Source organism: Sphaerodactylus townsendi, linkage group LG11 (assembly GCF_021028975.2).
Source record: "Sphaerodactylus townsendi isolate TG3544 linkage group LG11, MPM_Stown_v2.3, whole genome shotgun sequence".
Classification (NCBI taxonomy): domain Eukaryota; kingdom Metazoa; phylum Chordata; class Lepidosauria; order Squamata; family Sphaerodactylidae; genus Sphaerodactylus; species Sphaerodactylus townsendi.
The window spans coordinates 52680350-52701015 of NC_059435.1; the positions used below are offsets into that span (position 1 = coordinate 52680350).

Below are 20666 nucleotides of genomic sequence, written 5' to 3' on the forward strand. Positions count from 1 at the left end.
GGCGCCGGTGCGAGACACCACAAAAATGAGGCGGGGCGGTAGTGTTGCCGCGGTACCCCTGGGACATGCTCATGGCACCCCAGGGTACCACGGTACCCTGGTTGAGAATGGCTGATCTAGCATAAAACACGCTGGGAGGCATGAGCTACGTTGTGTTCAAATTTCAGAGCATTTGGTCCAGCAAACCCCTGGACCCTCCCTCACCTTCTGCTTCCTCCGCTAGGGTGGGTGGGCCATGTGCAGATAGCTCGCCACATCCCTTTCACTCCATAAGGCAGTGGTTTTCAAGGAAGTCATGGTTAGGTTTCTTGTATCAGAAGGTGTTGCTTTGATGGCCAGCAGATGGCGCTGTTGCGGAACAGAACTGTGGTTCCAACTGTCACAAGTGTAGCATGTACACAATAAGTGGCACAGTTAATAACTGGCACGGCATTAATATGGTGTTATAACGGTGTTACAATGGTGTTACAACGGCGTTACAATGGCGTTACAACGGCGTTACAATGGTGTTGTAATGGCGTTACTACTGGACATAGTTGCCAAATTCTTGCTCACGATTATGAAATAACCTCCTGGGTTCCTCTTTCTCTCTGAAGCATGCACTTTATGAAATAGCAGTCGCTGCTTTAGTTCCTCAAACTGTATTTGGTATTACCTGGTTTTATGTTAGTTTTTTAAATGCCTGATGAAGGCCTTTGAACTTGAACTTGAACATCATGACGTGATGTTATAACATCATGACCAGATTTTATAACACCATGATGTGATCTTATAACATCATGACCTGATGTTGTAATATCATGATGTGATGTTATAACATCATGGCCTGATGTTACAACACCATCATGTGAAGTTATAGCATCATGGCCAGTGGTGGGATCCAAAAATTTTAGTGACAGGTTCCCTCATCAGCCCCCCCCCCCCAGCTAAGGGGGCAGAGGCGTACCTAGGCAAACCTGAGCCCTGGGCAAAACCTGAGTTGGATGCCCTCCCATGGGCAGCCACCCCACCACGACCCCCCCCCCCAATTTTTTTGCACCAGGTCATTTCTAAATCATCATCACATTATAGAAAATGCCCCAACTCACAAATCTGAACACAGCGATGGTGAAACACACAGGTTCTTTGATAGAGACTGGTGAGATAAAAGGTATGAAAGGCTGAGAATCAAGGAAATTCCAGTACCTGAAAGGGATTAACCCAGTTCAGGGAGTTACATTATTAGTCGCAATTGCTATATGGAACCTTCACATTCAAAGGCCGTATGCCTCTCGGGGAGGCGAAGGCGTGGAGATGGAAAAGTGGACTCAATTAGTAACCCCCTCTTGGCACACACAAATAATTAGTAACCCACTCTCGGGAACTGGTGAGAACCTGCTGGATCCCACCTCTGGGAAGGAGGTATCTCTCTGAGAGGAAAAGTTGTGTAAGCTTTTTGGAAATGGATTCCTGCAAGTTAACATCAAGCCCCTTAACTGTGTATGTTAAATATCTACTCTGGGGGAATTTCAGTCAGGGAGTGGATCTGACTTGAAATTTACTGAGTTCAGTGTGTTCTGAAAGCAGAAAATACACTGACAGGAGAATTGAGAGTTTTATTTAGTAGTCAAAGCTAAAGGTGGAATAGTAGTGGAACTTTCCACAGGTGACCGTAAATAAAAGGGAAGGTGGCCATAATACATCTTATGGGTGAAGAATTCCTAAACCAGTTAGAACAGGAATTATACATACAGGTGGATTCCCAGTATTCTGCCAGATTTTACACATGTTCAGAGCCTGCCACCAGTGACACACTTGAAGCGTCAGTAAGCATGATTAACATCACCTTAAGAACCAGGATAACTACTAACAGATATCACCTTTACCTTACAGAGTGGTTTCCAATTGCCAGTGTTGACTTAACTGCAACTCTGGACATTGTGATTCAGTATTACATATGCTAAATCCATATTATTACATATGCTTGGATCCAAAGGTTCTAGCCTGCTAAAAGGCTTTTTTTATGGTTAAGGAGTCTTCCAAAGTACTTTTCCCATTGAAGGAAGGTGCTTAATACTGGAGCAAGATATCACCATTAACAAAAATGGAACCAAAATGGAATCAAAATGGAACCAATTTTGCATCCAAGATGTAGATGAGCACTTAAAACAAGAGACAATAACACACTCAGAGTTAGACAATGAGCTCACTAAAAGCATGGGATTTCCTAGGTAAACATCCACCACTTTTATCTACTTTCTCACAATGCCAATAACTAGCATGGTGATATATGACTGGGAATACCAAATAATTCTGTGTTGTTTTCTTGGGTTTCTACAGGCAGCTTAAAAGAATCCGCAGGACACACAAAAACTACTATTTTATTTCTGAGCTAGGAACAATCATGCAAAATTCTATTGACTTCAACGAGCTTGGTGTTGCTAAAAACCTCTTACCTTTGGAAAATGACCCTCTCGCAATTACCTGCTGAGTATATTTGCTCTGCTTTTAAATCCGAGTGGGTAACACTGGAAGAAAATACCAAAATGCTTCTGATCCCTCCAGCTAGTTATTGACATAACAGGTAGATAAAAGTACTTTGAGATGTTTCATATCTATTTTACAGTCATTGTTGTAATCTTCATGGTGAGGCTGTGCCAAGGAAAATGTGTTAAGGAGGGAGTCTAGAATATAACAAGGTGTTTTTAAGTTTTACTCTAGCAAAAAGGTATTTTCAAGTTAATAGCAGTGTGCATTAGAGTACATTAAGAATTATAAGAAGGCCATTTTCATTAAAATGGTATCCGAATGGAAAATTTTATAGACTCAACAATGCTACCTTGTTTATACCACTGAAAAGCAAGAAAAAAGTTGTTTATGTTGCCAACTCCAAGCTAATGCGTATGTTGCTAAAATAGGGGTAATATTTGGGTGAAAAAAGGATTATTCTCAAATAATTTTTCACTCTTTATTGAGAGAGTTGCTTTGTAGTTTTCGTCTCCCATAATGTGTGCCTTTTCTCCCTTGGTTGACATATCTGCTCTAAGTCCAATATGGCTTCCCTTAGAGTGACTGCGTGATGTTGTACCCCAGGTGCAAGAGTTGGTATGTGAAAATATGGATGGTGCTGCCTTGTGAGGACCACACTAGTGCCAACTATGTTCCTTGTGTGATAATAGGCTAAATCCAAGAACTCTCTTCTGCTTTCTAAAGATTGGGTGTAGGATTCTATTAATGGGTGGGAGACTTTTCACGGGTCTCACCTCCAAAACGAGTCTTCCCTGTTTTATTTCCCCAACCTGTTTTTTTTATCATCGCTAAACTAGCGATTCTTTTGAAAAAGCCTGGGTTGGAGCCGCTCCCAAGTGAACAGTCAGGCCAGAACACTTTATTTGCCTTCCTTCCACTGTGCCTTCCATAGTGGGGGCGGGGGGAGTTGCCTGTCATTGCCCCACCATTCCAGGGAGGCCCCCTTTCCTTTTAAAATTTTTTGCGTGTTGCACCTGTGTAGCTACACGGGTGCAGCCAGTCATATTGTGGGATGATCGACTTGACTGTGGGGGTTCATCTCTTCATGCCTGCATAGCTGCACATGTGTAGCAGGATTTTTTTTAATAAAAAAGAGAGGCGTCTCCGTGTGAAGCATGAAAGCAACCTGGATTGTTTCTGTGGGCTCCAATCACTGCCTGCACAGAATGCATGTGAACAGGTAAACAGGAAAACAGGTTCCCTTATCACAACTGCAACCTGTTATATGTTTGCCGTATGGAATCAGCCAGAGAGCCTTTAAAAGGGCACACCAAATAAAGGCAAAAGACATCTGATCTGTGAGTTACTGCTTATTAAAGGCCAACCTTTTAGAGACCAAGTGCCAGGGGTGGAGCAAGGGGAAGGGTGCAGGCAGGAGATGGGGGGCAGGCACGGGGCAGGTGTTGCCCCAGGCGCCATTTTCTCCCAGTACGCCTCTGCCTTAGGCAGCACCAGAAGGGCAGCACCAGAAGGATGTAGTTTCGCCTGCATCTGCAATTGACATTGACATCTTCAGGATCTGGACATGGCCCACCCACCCTAGCAGAGGGGGAGGGAGGGGAGCGAGGGGTGGCATGCAAGGGAGGGGTGGGTGCCCGGCATCTGGACCTGGCCTACCCACCCTAGCGGAAGGAGGGGGAAGGGAGGGAGGGAAGGGTGGCATGCAGGGGAGGGGAAGACTTTTAGTGCCAGAGTTGTGGCTACCAAGTGGCCTACTACAGCTACTCAGGTTTTGAGCAATTCTGGCTCCAAACTTGGCTGGTATTACTGGTGTCTCTGTTTACTGTTGCCTGAACAGAAAAGAATAATAGAATCATAGAGCTCAATTCAAAATCAGCCTGGACCCATGGTGGCGAACCTTTGGCACTCCAGATGTTATGGACTACAATTCCCATCAGCCCCTGGCAGCATGGCCAATTGACCATGCTGGCAGGGGCTGATGGGAATTGTAGTCCATAACATCTGGAGTGCCAAAGGTTCACCACCACTGGCCTAGACTATCCCTGACAAGTGCTTATTCAGCTGCTGCTTGAAAACTGCTGAAGAGGTGGAACTCATCTAGGCAGCTGATTCCACTGCTGAACTACTCTCACTCGGGGAGCGAGGTGGGAAAATGGCGGCTTTGCGCTGCTGGGGGGAGCGAGGGCGGTGCGGCTGCGATGCAGCTGCACCCCCCATGCGAACAGCTCCCTAGGGACGGCGTTTTTGTAGTCGCTAGGGTGCTGTAAAAGGCCCGTGCAGAAAGGGCCTAAGAGTTGGCAGCTCCGGGTTGGGAAATACCTGGAGATTTTTTTTTGAGGGGGAGGAGCTGAACCTGAAGAGGGCTGGGTTTAAAGAGAGGAAGGTCTTCAGTGGGGTCTGATGCCATAAATTCCACCTTCCATAGCTCCTATTTTCTCCAGGTGAACTGATCTCTGTTGCCTGGAGATCAGTTGTAATCCCAGGAGATTTCCAGCCACCACCTGGAGACTGGAAACTTCAATCTGTCTATTCCCTTCTGCATTGACTTTCTTTTGTTCTGTCCAGGTTTGCTGAACCAGCCACTAACTTTCCCATTGCCAATCGCCAGTGAGTTGGTTGATTTAGATTATCTAAACTCAAGTCAGTACATCGTTTCTTAGATTATGAGATAACACTTGCATAGTATTTCATCTAACCTTCCAACTGCTTCTGTTGCCTTCTATAAATTCTGTAGATTGTGGGTCATTAGAGAAAGCAGATCCAGGAACTAAGTGCAACTTGTCAGGAAAAGGGAAATTACAATGTGCAATATACTTGCATACTATCATCAGATCCTTTGAAGATGTCAGTCACAGATGCAGGCAAAACGTCAGGAGAAAAGGCTACTGGAACACAGCCATACAACCTGGAAAACCCACAACACCCTAGTGATTCTGGCTGTGAAAGCCTTAGGCAGTACTTGCATACATTTTACAAAGTCAAAAAGGGCATTTTCCCATTGTCCTGGCAAGCTTTAATGCTAGCATGAATAAAACTCCGGTGCTTTAATTGTGAACTCTGCATGCCCTGTGTATATCCTGTGTGAAACTTGTGTAACCAAGCCCCCTGGATGTGTAAATGCAGCCTGAACTCATTCCTTGACATTTGTTTCTAAGGGGCTTATTCCTTAGTTAATATACCACTATACTGATACACCAATAACTCCTGTTCCTTTCGAGCAGCCAGATAGGAGCATGATTCAAAGCAATGAGACAAGCAGCCAGATGTGACAGCCACATTTTGGCAATTCTGTCATGCCTAGTCATATATCAAAAGGGAAAGAGAGAAAGAAAAGGAACGAGCATTGGAAAATTTGGATTTTTTCCATGAATAATTTCTGTTTAGACAGTCAGTGTTTATAGAAGCTATACGTCCTTCTGTGGCAAGCCCCATACAATGCAAGTGATAAAAAGTGACACCTGTAAATTGCGTTTAGAACACTGCCTCCTTCCATCAAGCAATGGTCACCATGCAGTGAGGTCCACATGAAATTAAAGTTTTCTAAGAACAGGCCCAACACTTGATGGACTTTAGCAGTTTTGTCTTTGATACATAAGCTTGTTTATCAGGTCAGATCTGGGAGAGGGGCAGGTGCTCTGGACAGCGGGCTGCGAGGAGGTGGTGGCAGGAGATGCAGGAGGCTCAACTGCATGGAAGAGATCACTCTTCTGCAGCATGTGTACCCTGTTCCTCTGATTAGACTGCTGCTAGGACTTGGGGAGGCTCATTTGCCCAGCAGAGATGGCTCGTTCTGCAGCACAAGTGCCCATTACCCAATCAAGCTGTTGCTAGAAGGTGGGGGCTCAACTGCATGAAAGGGATGGCTTGTTCTGTGTGCACCCATCTGCCAATTGGGCTGCTGCTAGGAAGTGGGGGAGGACCACTTGCATGGAAGAGATGGCTCATTTTGTAGCAGACATGGCTGGTTCTTCTGATTTGGCTGCTGCAAGGAATTGGGGGAGGCCTGGGAGAGCTGGCTTGTTCTGTAGAACAGATACACCATTCCTCTGATTAGCCTGTGGATGGGAGGTGGATGGGAAGGAAGAGGGAGCCCCCAGGGTTCAGGGGGAAGTTGAAGTCCTTGGTAAGGTGGCAGCTGTGGTTGTTAGTCAGCTGAGTGAGGAGGACAAGGAACTAAAGATGTTCAAAGATATCAAATTCTATGCAATGGGAGACATAGACCGCCCCAGGTAACCTTCCTTGACCTTCCTCCTTCTCCTGGTTAAGGCACCCTCTGCTTTTCCACCTGCAGGACCTTCAAATTCTTTGTCTTTCCACTCCCCCTTTCAGGGACTGTGCGTTAACAGTGGCTGTGGTAGGCTTTGGGCATGTGGGACTTCTGAGGGGGTTGGCACTTATGGTACATTCTAAACTCTCTTAGGGAGAGAAGAGTTTTAGGGGCTGGTGACCATTAATGTTTTAGAATGCCTGATAAAATCCTCCTTCCTCTCCCCCCATGCTCCTTGTGCTCTGCTGAGGCACTGCAAGTCACGGAGCAATCTGGAGTTGAAAGGAGCAGAGGGGAAGATGATGGGCTCTTCTCCCCACCCCTTCCCTCCTTGCTTTAGAACTGGGAGCTGTATTTTGCTTGACTTTACCAAAGGCCATGACTGTTCCTGCCCCTTCATCTGATAGGCTTGGCCTTCCCCAGTGAACCTGATTTTACACTTTGGGAAGGGGGTCGTGGTGGAAAGCAAGAACAGAGGACCTGTTCACATGCCTCATGTGTCATCAAGTTGCTTCTGACTTATGAACCAATGACCTCCAATAACTCCTCTGGTTAACAACCTTGATCAGGTCATGCAAACTGAGTGCTGTGGCGTCCTTTCTTGAGTCAATCCAGCTCATGGGGGGGCTTCCTCTTTTCCTACTGCCTTCAATATTTTCTAGCATTATCGTCTTTTCCGGTGACTAAAGCTTCAGTTCAGTCATTTTAGATGAAATGGCAATATTAGGGAGATCAGACTCAGTGGGATCATTCCATATCACCAAATGAAAGCTCTGTGCTCTTGGATGAAATTCTTCATATGTTCGCTGACCAGCTGGGCCTCCCGTGGCTCCAATATCACTCCTATACAAAGTTAGACATATTGAAACTCATCCATTTTATTGGGCCTTTATGCATGTAACTTTGTATATGATAAGAATGCGAGAAGCAATATTTCAATCAATGATTTAATAACTTGGTCAAATAATTCATTTTATTATGTAGGTCACAGACTTGGCAGACATTTAATAATTTGGCTTGCTCATCATTATTTTTTATGAATAACATTGATTTGCATATATGCTATGCAGAACAATTTTTAGAAATAAAATTGATAAATACATATAGTTTATTAGGCTGCAAATTGGAGATTTATTTGCTCTGAAAAGTTCGGTGGCGTAGGAGAATGAAGTATTGATTTCTCATGCCAGCAGACATACAGCATAACAAAACTGAAGGTCTGCAAACAGTTGCATCTTGATCTCTGATTTGAGGGGCTTACAGAATGGACATCAAATTGGTAAAGTGAGTTTGTTTGAATTTAAAACATTTCAGTGTGTATAAGTGAAGATGACCATCTTTAAAAGTAGTTCAGCTGCCATTCCTAGTGGTTTGGGAACTATTTTTGTGCCCTTGTGAGTTGGAAACTGCTTTGGGCCATTCCCAAAATTGAAAGACACCAAACTTTTTGGTGGGCTTGCTGGGAAACTGGGCTCCCAACCAATCAAAGTCAAGGAGCAATCTTGCTCGTTCCCAGCAACAGCACTTGGTAATCACAGCTACTTGCCCAACACTGTATTTAGTCAAAGTGAGAATAGCTGGTTGCTTAAGGGCCAAGTAGGAATGTTTGGACTCATTCAGATTTGCTGAGAAAGAGATTCTCTGAAGATGCCAGCCACAGATGCAGGCGAAACGTCAGAAGAAAATACTACTGGAACACAGCCACACAATCTGGAAAACTCACAACATCCTTGAGAAAGAGAACGTCTTCACCAGTTTCACTTTGCTACTTTTTCAAAGTTGGGTCATTCTAATTGGTCCTGATCAAGGCTTTTTAGACTTTTTATGAATAACATTGATTTGCATATATGCTATGCAGAACAATTTTTATAAATAAAACTGATAAATACAATTTATCACTGGGGTTGGCTGGAAAAGTGTGGGCTTTTGTTAAGCATCCTTAGCAGAGGAGTTTGAAGAGTTTGGATTTATACCACTCCTTTTTTTCTTGTAAGGAGATTCAAGGGGACTTACAAACTCCTTTCCCGTCCTCTCCCTACAACAGCTGCGCAGCCCGCGTGGCTGTTTTTGCGAATGGCCCCAGGGCTGGCATTGGCATGAATCATGCTGATGCAGCCCCGCAAATCTGGCTGTGCAGAAACAGTCAGAGATATCAGCTGGCAGTATTTAGGATCTCCTCAATATGTCATGGCACACAATGTAATTAATACTATAAAGTATGCACTCTGCAAAACAGGATGGTAGAACAAGATAAAGCAGCACTGATAGAAGGAAAGAAAATAATCTCTCAAGTTTTGGCATCTCATCTATATTAACGGAATGAGGCTTTGGTGACACCAAAAAAGAAGTTGGGATAGAGGGAAGGACTGTAGGACTTTCTTTTTTTATGTTGTCCCTCTTGTCCTTTCTCTGGCAGTTCAGCAAAACCTACTGCAATTTTCCATCTGAATTCAGAACCTGCAGACATCTACATCCATTTTATGTGTGTGTTGAGTGCCATCAAGGGACTTACAACTTATGGCGACCCTATGAATTAATGACCTCCAAAATGTCTTATGATTAACAACCGTGCTTGGGTCTTTCAAATTGAGGGCCGTGGCTTCCTTTATAGAGTCAATCCCATCTCATGTTGTGTGTTCCTCTTTTCCTACTGCTTTTAACTTCTCCTAGCATTATCTTTTCCAGTCATTCTTGTTTTCTTATAATGTGACCAACATACAATAGCTTCAGTTTAGTCATTTCAGTTTCTAAGGAGAGTTCACTTGAACTGATCCCACTCATTTATTTTTTTTGGCTGTCCACAGTATCCATTAAACTCTTCTCCAACACCACATTTCAAGTGAATCAGCTTTCTTCTTTCAGTGTTCTTCAGTGTCCGATTTTCACACCCCATGCATAGTAATGAAAACACTATGGCATGAATTATTTTGATACATCCATTTTAGATGATGTGAAATAATCAACATTGTAATAAAAACGAAAGTTGCATGCTTTCAAAGATAATTCTAAATAGTCATTATCATTTCCTAGGCTCCTTCCGCACATGCAGAATAATGCACTTTCAATCCACTTTCAATGCTCTTTGCAGCTGGACTTTACTGTGCAGAACAGCAAAATCCACTTTCAAACAGTTGTGAAAGGGGATTGAAAGTGCATTATTCTGCATGTGTGGAAGGAGCCCTAGTGAAATGCCATACTGTGTGTGTATGTGAGTGCTGCTCACCCTCTATATTGCAATGATCTCCCTCTTCCAGTGCCTGTATATGTGAGTGCAATGCACAGATACACATTTTCTCCAAGGGTCTATGTCAGTCATAGCTGAGGTACCCATTCAGCAAGAAAGTTGTGCTTCTACCACAAAGTGATCCCTCTGAAAGAACAAATGGGAATGAATCACTTATATAGGACCAGTTGAAAGGCTGAAGACAACTAAACAAGAGGGCTTGGTCTTTTAAACATGTCAGTTGTTTATAGCTCCTCTCTGAGAGTTTTGTAATCTTTAATTTTCCACCGGCAAGGATTTGAGGATGGTAATGTAGTGTGTCTGAGTGCTGACTTTTTTCTAGTGAGTCTCTTTCACACAGTGATATTCAAAAACTCGAAAGAAAGAATCCTGAGAAATCTGGCAAAATCATGAATCAAGATTATATTAAACCGTCTTTTGTTAAAGTGCTTGAAAAACAATTCATTGTTTATTAATATGGTTATAAAGAACACATCAGGGATGATTTTAAAAAGGAATATTTATTTATAGAGCCATTTAAACAACTCTACTAACACATGCTATTAAAAAAAATAGCCTAAAAACCAGTTACTGCAGCTTCCTGTTGAAATTAAATGCATTTCAATTTTGTGGATTAAAATACAGACTATGTTTGCTCCCATCTGCATTTGACTTTGTAATTTGCCTTTTGGAATGGTATTCAAAAATGCATGACTGACACTCTTTCTGTCATGTAAGCCTTTTTATTGAAAAAAAATTATTGCATGAAACTACATTCCCAGGAACAACTTTCATTACCTTAAAAAAAAGCTGCATTGCATGTTCAATAGTGCAATTTCACTTATCTACTGTATAATATAAAACACTTTTTACATAGAATACAAAACGAAATACCTAGTTTACAGCTTATACTAGCCAGAGTATTGTTCAGTTTTAATATAAACAAAAAAAATGTATTGGAAAAATGAATCCAGTGGCATTTTTAAACATTTTTGTAAAACTGTATAACAAAGAGACGTCTTTAGCATTTTACAGCAATGCTTAATGGGAAACAATTACAGTTGGCTGGGATAGGCTCACCTGGTCGCTCTTCTCCTGCCACAATTCTAACCTCCCTGTGGTGAGCTTGGCATGGAGCTACATTTTACAAATGGCCAGAAATGCATTTGGGAGACCTGATGCTGGAGGCTTGTGGAACACAAGTTGGTCTGCAGAGCTGACTTCATGTCAGGACATTCTAAGGCATAGCCATGTCAGGGTCTCACAGGAAAGCAACAGAGAACATTTTGTGAACAGATAAAAATGTTGAAGTAAACCCACCCCACTCTTCACTTACTAGGATCCATGATTATCATACAGTATGGTTGACACATATTTTAATATTAGCACCCAGACTCAAATCATTGTACTTGGAAATTGGTTTAAATTATTTTAATAGAAATAACTTTCAAGTAAATATGCTGAATGTCCCAGTCTAAAAAGTTAACCAGATGCAGGTATATTGAGTTCACAGATCTTGTGGTACATATTTGCCATATTTCAGTGTACTTTCAGAGATAGCAGTACAATTCTCATAAACCCAAACCATCATAATCTTCTTCATATTTCTTTTTATCAGTTGGAGACTTGATGCAGAAATCAGATGTGATCACTTATAGTGTAATATAATGTTAGATATCAAATTATACAAGTAAGTTCAAAAAATTACCTGCCCATCCACCCCCAGGTTTATCAGTCTACTGACATTCATACACCTGTGTGCCATATGAAGGTTTGATGACTATGCCAAAGAATTAGCCAGAACAAAATTGTTGGTTGTCCTGTTGGAATGTCTAGGAATTTTCCCAGACAAGGAAGTAAACAGAATTTTACTATTGGCACTAAAGTACCTCAAGCAAAATCCAGGGATGATGGTACCGTCCTGCCCCTACCAAGCGGGTATCAGAATAACTGGGCTTCAGGAATTATCCTTCCGCTTATTTTCTTTTCAAGATAAAAAAAACTAATGTAAGTCTTACAATAAAGTAAGGAAACATACTGACTCTCAATCTAAGTTATTATGAATGGACTCTGGATCATGTTAACTGAATGTCCAGTTAATCAAATTAACATTCAAAATGCTGTGTCAGCCAACCTTGATTTCCCTCTGGATTTTTGATGTGCTCTAGATCAGTGATACAGTTTTCCTTAAGATATACAATTAGATTTTAAAAGGATACTTCCCTTCTAAGCTGTTTTGGATGAAGATTTTTTTTAAAAAAATTATATTTGCTTCCCCCCTCCCTTTCATTTCAGACAGTGAACACATCTTGCAAGGTCAAGAACGATGCCGAAAGTCTTGCCCTTGGAACAGTGGGTGAATGAAAGGATTGAGATGTATTGCAGAAGGTACAGCTCCGCTGAGCTGCGGAGTGAACAATGTAGGGATAAATGTTGGATGGGGCAGTGAGGGGATTGCCAGGTGAGAAGGGTGAATGGGAGTGGCAGATACTAAATGGAGTGGATGGCCTGTCAGGAGGGCTGAGTGCGCAGGCATGAAAGTTGGAGGGAAAGGCGACAGAGAGATTGGGGCAAAGTGAGACTGCGGGAATGGGTGTATACGAGTCAGGGAAAGATGGCTGCTGTGGGGATGTACTGCAGCCGAGAGAGCAAAGCTTTGCAAAAACGTGTGGTGGAGGGTGGCAACAGAGGCGTGTTGCGGAACAGGAACCGACTGAACTGATGGGGGTGCAGAGAAGGCAGCTGGTCTGGTGGCAGATAAAACTTTAAGATGCTTTGCCACAAGTTGTTTCTGCATATGCTGCTGGGCCTGCAGCTGAAGAAACCTGTATTTGTCGATCTCATCAGGGGAAAATGTTATAGGCTGTTGAGTTAAAGGAGAAGAGATGCACTTACTGTACAATTCAGTCTTGTTTTCTGTTTCATTGTCTTTATGCATAGCGCTGTCAGAGTAAGAGCTGAAATCCCCTTCTACTTGCATCAAGTTCAAGCTTGCATTGTGTTCTTCTTTGGTCTCTGTTGGATTTGGGACAACAGAATATCTATTAGAAGGAAAAGCACCAGGAAAGTCATTTGGTACTGGGTCACAGCTTTGTAGAAAGGGTTGTGTTTCACCAGTTAAAAGTTCTGACGGCTCAATTATTGCTGTGTGCTTTTCCATATTTGAGGCCTGATACTCATTTCCTCTTTGAATTAAATTGAGGCAATGACTGTAGTTAGCTGTAGGAGCCGCATTATTTATCGCTGAAGCTTCAACTTGATCTTTGTTTGTACTGCTTTCCACAGTGCTGGTTTCACTGTTCCACATGCTGGTAGCATTGATGTGGAGGGCATTTTCAGGCACAGGTAACATTCCTTCATTATCCACTGAAGATATACATTTAGTGCCAGATTGACTATGGCAGAGATCTACACCACAAACATTCGAAACGCTCTCCCCATTCTGAATTTTCTCCTGGATCTTCTTTGATTTCACTTTTTCTAAAAGCAGCTTGGCAATTAATGACTTCCGTTGACCCATTGCTTCTTTTCTCAGGTGTTTGATAGAACAAATGCCAGCTTGCTGTGCTGGGCAACTTATATTTTGGCAGTCAAAGTGTACAGAATCTGCTTTCCCAAATTCGGAGCCATAATAGTTTAGCATATTCCTTTTGTATTGGTTCCAATCACATATTGATTCTGAACTGCTACCCCTTGATCTGGTACAACTTGATGATCTTTCACTGCTCCCTGAATCTTGGGTGGAATACCCTTTTGAGCTGCTGTAGCTTCTACACCTGCTGTGCTTACAGGCAGAATGTCTGTTTCGGCTTTGCTTTGATATGTCTCTGTGTAGTAAATGCCTGTATCTTGAATGTCTTTGATATTTTACCGTATGCCTCTGCATACAGTTCCTAAGTCTTTGACTTTTACTGTTGAAAAGGCAGTCCTCATCCGCATCATCGGAAGATGAGATGCAATTGTGCTTTTTGTGTTTATACTTCTGCCTTTCAACCATCTTTTGTTTCTTTTTGCAACAAAAAGGCAAATGACTTCTACTGTGATCACTTGATCGGTGACTAGAGTAGCAACTAGCATAACTAGTTGCACTGCTAACAGAGGTGTCAGAATAATTAGACTGCCTGTCAGAGGAGGACTTTTGTAAAGAAGAGAATTCCCAACATCCAGCAAAATCTCCCTTCCTTTCACTTTCCAAGCATTCACCAGCGGAACCAAACTTGTAACCAAGAATGCCATCTTTTCTGCAAGGGACCAAATCCAAGTTGCTTTGTCTTTGGGAATACATTAAATCACATTGTACACATTTTTGCTTCTTTATTCTAGACACCAAAGGACTGATGCAAATGTTTTCCTCCTGTAGAGTTTGTTCACAGTTCTGCAAGTGCTGTGCTACAGATCTCACAGGCATTTCTGTCTGTGGAGCTGTTGTATAATGCCTTTGTGAGCAATTGAGGGGACCAGGCACTTTAGGTATACTTTCATTCAAACCATCTGAAATACACTTTGGAGCACTTTGATTCATTTCATTCTCTATATCTGAATCCAATTTTGGCTGGGACTTTCTGAGGCTTAGAGCTCTTGCCTTCTTTGGCTTCAAAGACTGATTATCTTGTTCATCGGACAGCTGCTTGTTCTTGGTGAGACCTGAGGCTTCATTTCTATCTACGTCCATCATTACTGAGTGCTCGTTACAATTTTCTAGGTTGGCTTCATGATGTCCAGTTTCTCTATGAGATAAGGAGAGTCTAAAATCAAAATATAATGGATTGCAACCATAGGAAACAGAAGGTTCCGTTTTTGTAAACAAAATAAGTTCTGTGGGCCATCGTAAGGCAGTGCTGCCATCTTTACTCAAAACGTGCAGAAAAGGTAATGCTTTGGGCTTAATTTTATGAACCAATGCATCACCCCCAGGTATTCCAGTGTTTTCATTTACTGCTTTTAAACGATCAGATGAACCAGTCTTTTTGAACACGTACGGATGGTAGCTTACCGCACATGAATGTTCATGCTCTGATGAGCGTTGTGTTGAGAACTGAGAGTCATGCTCTGCTAACAGGTTATCACTGTGCTTATAACTGTTTTGTTGCATACATACATTGCTAGTTTGGTATTGAGCTGGAACAACCATTTCTGAAGATTTCTTTGTCTCATTCAGTTCTCTTACTTGGTCCTTTACATAAGGAGATCTGCAGCATCCCAAATCTGGAGGATGTAGACGAGTTTCCGCATGTTCTCTGTTGACATTGTGATTCTTTTCTTTCAGCATTTTGCTTGGCACAGCTGGATTGCATGAGGGTAGGCTATCTTTGTGACCTTGAAGTCTATGTAAGCGTTTTTGTATGGTTGCTTTTCTTTCATCATTCATATGTATACAAGTATGGTAGTCTTGAGGAGTCTGTTTCAATGTGTGCCTAGGGGATCCAGTGCAGTCATATGCTTCTTCCAGGTTCTCACTGAAAACAGATGCTGATGACTCTAGCTTCAAATGAACCTTTTTAGAGAAGGAGAAAGACACACCTGTTCGGTTGCAGGCATTGGTGCCGCAGGGAAATGCTGGAGAGACACGATTCCGAAGCAAATGGCACCTCTCCATGCAAGGCTGGTTTTTGCTTATTGCAAGATCCTGTTGTTCCTCTGAAGTGTTGCTGGTGAGAATTTGTCCTTCAGCAGCATTCTTGGTTTTGTCCTCAGGAACTAAGAGAAATTCCTCTTGCAGCTCTGGCTGCTTTTCTTCAGTCATTTGGGATGTTTTACCCACAGGTTGGCATCCAACAACACTAGGAACAAATGACATAATATCAATTGATTAAAAAATGAATTGCATATTAAAGATATTTCTTTGACAAGTATGGAAAAGGACAGCTATACTGATGCTATGAAATCCAACAAAAACATTCCTAATGGGGCAGAGGCGTAGCTCCAAGGGGGGGGGGTCCGCGTGATGCACCGGGTACACGCCCCTGTGGGGGTGTGGTGGGGGCATTCCAGGGGCTTTGCAGGGTGGGATGGGGGTGTTCCAGGGTGGCACGGGGGTGGAGGGTGTACCAGGTGCTTTCTCCCATTGCTACGCCTCTGTAATGGGGCCTTAAAGGTAAGTGGGATGTCCCAGCTTTGATACAAATATAGCTTCAGAAGACCATTGTGATGGTGTACAAGATAATGGGTGATATTACTGCAGAAGGCTCAACCCAACCTGTAAAAATCTACTAAAGCAGATGCCATCTCCTTTTGCTATCAACTTAGCTTTTTTTTTTTTTTGCTATCAACTTAGCGGTACTATCTAAGCAATTCTGATTTGATTCATTCTCTGTTCATATAAACAGTGCTTCAAATAGTGCTCATCTAACTATGAAAGAGTTTTACAGTCTGACATGCTAACACATCATCCCTCAAATGACTTACGCCATAATATTTTTGTAGAACTCAATGATTACATTGCCATGAATTTTTTTCAAGTTGCAGGCAGAGCCTTGATCCAAAACTTCTAATTTGCTCCAGTAAAGATACAGAGCTCCTTATGAGAACAGGCATCTTGTTCACTGCAATGTATGGAGCAAACGCATTTGGGCAATAAGAAAGCATGTTTGGAGGCACGCCCGACATTATGATGACTCATAAGCTGCACATTTGAAGAAGATATACGAGTACTAGAAATTTCTGGACTCAGTTCTATGTGTTACACTATACGCAGCAAAAGTTGTTCAGTACAGAAGTAATGATCAGTGTAACAATCATGTATGAATTTCAGCTTCAATTTCTGTCATTGCCCTGTGCACCTAGCATGGCTACCAAAGGCAAAATTAATTGGCAATCAGAGGAGACTATGGGAAGCTTAGCAGACCAACAGTTTGGTCCTGTCTATTTAAAACATTTTATGGGCCTTTTCACCTGGTTAGTGTCCCCCAAATCAGAGGAGAGGAAAACATTTGAACAATGAAAAGGGCCTTTAAAATAATTAAATTAAAACACATACGCAGACAACTTCTTGTGGGCATTTATATGAATTAACTATATCACATTCTTTAAAAACAGGATGGTGCTATTTCACCCTGGAGGGAACTACTTGAATAATTTTGATATATGCAAACTAATGAAAACAAGGATTACTTGACTAAACATATTATAATTAAGATTTTCTTCCTGCTTCCTAGCACTTTTAAACAAATTGCCTAAAGCAGTAAATCAAGTTCAAGTAAAATGGTATTTTAATAATACCTTCAACTTTTGAGTTAAGCTGAAATGGAAGCTGGTTTACCAGAACATTTTTGTACCCTTGAAAAAGTGATCCCTTTCCAACAATTTGGGAAAAAGCATGAAAGGGCATCAAAACATTGGTGAGCAAGAAAGAGAGCAAAACTATTGGCAAGGCAAACAAACTGATGTTCTGTCTTAGGCACATTGCACGGATAGGCAAAGAAACTTCAACCACTATGCAGCAAGACAGGGAAAGAAGGGTGCATCTTTTTCCCCATTCAGACTAAAATGCTATGATATAACTTCTAGCAGGACTAAGAACACCAAGTTGCCTCCCGTGATTGCATTCCAGGGAAGGGTAGATCTAACACTTTAGATTCCATATCTAATATTTGTTGCAAATAAATTATGCCCTATGAAATGCTTCATTCAATGTTGATATATCTGCTTCCAAATTTGTAGGATCAAAAACTTGCATTTGCAGCTCTTCCAGCATTTTCTGTGTATTCAGCAACTTGGGACTGAAATTTCCTAAACCTGTCTAGAGATAGAGAAATGCCTAGAAGTGTGTCTGGGAAATGTGTGTGTAGCAGAAATGCTATTCAGCGAATGAAAATCTGTAGGTGATCCTTGGCCTGAAAGATATCGGCTAGCCTCGACCAGGGCCAGCGTATTCTTAGCCCTGGCCCCAACCTGGTAGAACTCTCTGTCCAGTGAGATCTGAGCCCCACAGGATCTGAGATGCAGACAAAGCTGTTCCACCAGGCATATGGTTGAGGCACCTATTGTTTCTATCACTTTGGTTTTCCCCCTTTTCCATCCATGTCACATCTCTACCTCTGTGTATTGGGATGTATTGTAAATATCTGTCACCATTGGGTTTTTAGATTGGGTTTTAAATGCTCTCTAAACTGTGGTTTTGCTGTATTTATTTCTATGAAATATTGGAAATTGCCCTGAGCCCATGAGGGGAAGGGCAACATACAAAACCAATAAAATAAATAAAAGCTGGGATAAATATCAGGGGCCCTCCTGCCTTTTCCTGAAACTACACTGTCCTGGGCCATCCTGATACGCATGATAAACACTTGAACATCTCTGAGCAGTTTGAGGGAAGTGAGCTTAAATCTCCTGAGACTTTTGGAGCCTTGAAGCTGTCAACAAGAATCAAGCAAGAACTGGGTTCACATCCAGTCTGGAGGCCAGTGACGTAGGTATAGATTTTTTTATGGGGTGGGTTCAGGGAGGCGGGGGCGGAGCCCTATCCTGAGAAGGTGGCAGTGGGGTGCTCAAGCAAGCCAGACATATAATGGGATTGTTTGAACCTGTGAATCCCCCCTTATCTACAGCCTTGCAGGAGGCTAAGGAGGAAGACACGTAAGAGAAGAACCAGAGGCACCATGATGTCATCAGCCTTAAAAGGAGGGGCCAAAGACAGAATAGGCACGAGTTGTACTCTCCATCATCAGTGGAGCCAGTGTGGCGTAGTGGTTAAGAGCAGGTGCACTCTAATCTGGAGAACCGGGTTTGATTCCCCGCTCTGCCACTTGAGCTGTGGAGGCTTATCTGCAGAGGTGTAGCTATAAGGGGAAGGGGGGTGCATCTTGCACTGGGCGTGTGCCAGTGGAGGCAGAAAATTGCCCCCTCCACCCTGCAGGAGTTGGGGCTCACAAGGTCTCCTGGGAAATGTAGTTTGTACCAGGCTGCTTTTGAAGGCTGCTTTTAAACTAAGGTAGTTCCCACCAGACTGCTTTTAAACTAAGGTAAGTGGGGGGGGCATGGGGGCAGGCACAATTTCCCCTGGGCACCATTTCCCTGCCCTACGTCTCTACTTATCTGGTGAACTAGATTAGCTTGTGCACTCCAACACAAGGCAGCTGGGTGACCTTGGGCTAGTCACAGTTATTTGGAGCTCTCTCGGTCCCACCCACCTCACAGGGTGTTTGTTGTGGGGGGGGAAGGGAGATTGTAAGCCCCTTTGAGTCTCCTTACAGGAGAGAAAGGGGGGATATAAATCCAAACTCTTCTTCTACTACTAGTACAACTCAAGCAGTCTGCGCACCTTCCATCTTCATTGTATCTTCTTTGCTTCAGCAGTAAAATTGTGTATCAACCAGGTATGGTGGGATGTGTGTGTGTGTGTGTGTGTGTGTGTGTGTGTGTGTGTGTGTGTGTGTGTGTGTGTGTGTGTGTGTGTGAATGATGTGAACCTAGGATGCACAAGTAGTTTCAACAAAGCTTTATCTCATTTTAAAAGGATCCTTGCCTGGGGCTTTCTGTCTGTTCACTGCTGGATTCAAATCCACAGACCATAACTGCTCTAGGGTCTGTTCAACTCTGGAGTAGAAGGCAAAGGGCTACAGGTGCTATTTTGCATCTAACAGCAGTATATGAGGAGAAAAAGGTACAAGCAAAAGCTTATGGAGAGAAATTTAGCAACCATTTAAGGCCCCCTTTTTTGTCCCTGAAAATTTATTAAAGCACTATTAGTCAGGTAAGAGCGAATGACAAAAAAGATGTTAAAACAACAGCCTTCAGAAGTTAATGAATCAATTCAGCATTTCCAGTTGTATGACTTGCAATGCAAGAATGTTTAGCATCAAGGATAAAGAAAACTGTGGTTGAAAGAGCTTGTGATATGATCAGTGGATGATGGAGAGCAGGAACTGGGGGCTAATGGGAAAAGAGGAGGAGCTTAGAATGTAATATGGTTGTTACCATTCAGACTGCTTCCGCAGTTCAGCCAGCTGATGCAGGCGCTTGAGTGCTTTTTCCTGTTTCTTCTCATCTTTCCAGGATTTTGAAGCCACATTCCGAGCAAATTCCCTTTGCTTGAGCTCCTTCAGTCTCTGTGTGAGAAGAGGAGAAGAGGAAGCATAAACAATTATGAGCCAGTTTTTACCATGATCATACATTTCTCCTTCCACACACTAGGCCAAAAAAAGGCTTTTCACTAGGAAGCCTAGAAATACAATTTTTGCATGATGCCAGAAAACACTAAAGGAACATGAAAGGTTATATCATGAACCAGAGATGTTGGTGCAGGCCTATATTTTTGGGGTGTTTCTTTTTTTTTTTTTGCAGCTGGAACCATGAAACCTTCAATCTGCATTTTTCAGTTGCTCAAGTCTTCGAAAAGACATTGCTTAAACTGAAACAGTCACTGGTATGTAGCACTGATGTCATAGGCAGTAGCAAATAGATGCCCATCACAATCGCTGGAATAATTCAAGGAAATTGGTAGTAAGGGAGGCAGGAATCATATTTACTTAGGAAAGGCATCTTGAGACTCGAGCTCTGGGAAATGGTAATTTTCCATCAATAAAATGACTACCAGTAGTAACCAGAGGACAGAGACACAGCAAACCTTTCCTATGAAATAAAGGAACCAAAAGATGTAAAGAGAGTCAAATCAGTGGGCTGACTTCTGCCTTCACATACAAATTAAACTGTTATCAGATAATCACATCAGGTGAGATAAACAAAAAAGGGAAGACTTCAGGCAAAAGG

General features: G+C 42.5%; 1 protein-coding gene across 1 annotated transcript in view; it reads right to left on the reverse strand.

Annotated features, from left to right (window-relative positions):
• Positions 1 to 10461: 10461 nt before the first annotated feature.
• ZNF804B (zinc finger protein 804B) overlaps positions 10462 to 20666 on the reverse strand; it is a 99415-nt gene continuing 89210 nt past the window's right edge. The window contains exons 4-5 of the mRNA XM_048510489.1: positions 19875 to 20005; positions 10462 to 15739 (exon numbers count right to left, since the gene is read on the reverse strand). Of these exons, the coding sequence (XP_048366446.1) occupies positions 12277 to 15739; positions 19875 to 20005 (3594 nt within the window). The 3' untranslated portion in view covers positions 10462 to 12276. The remainder of the gene's footprint in view (positions 15740 to 19874; positions 20006 to 20666) is intronic.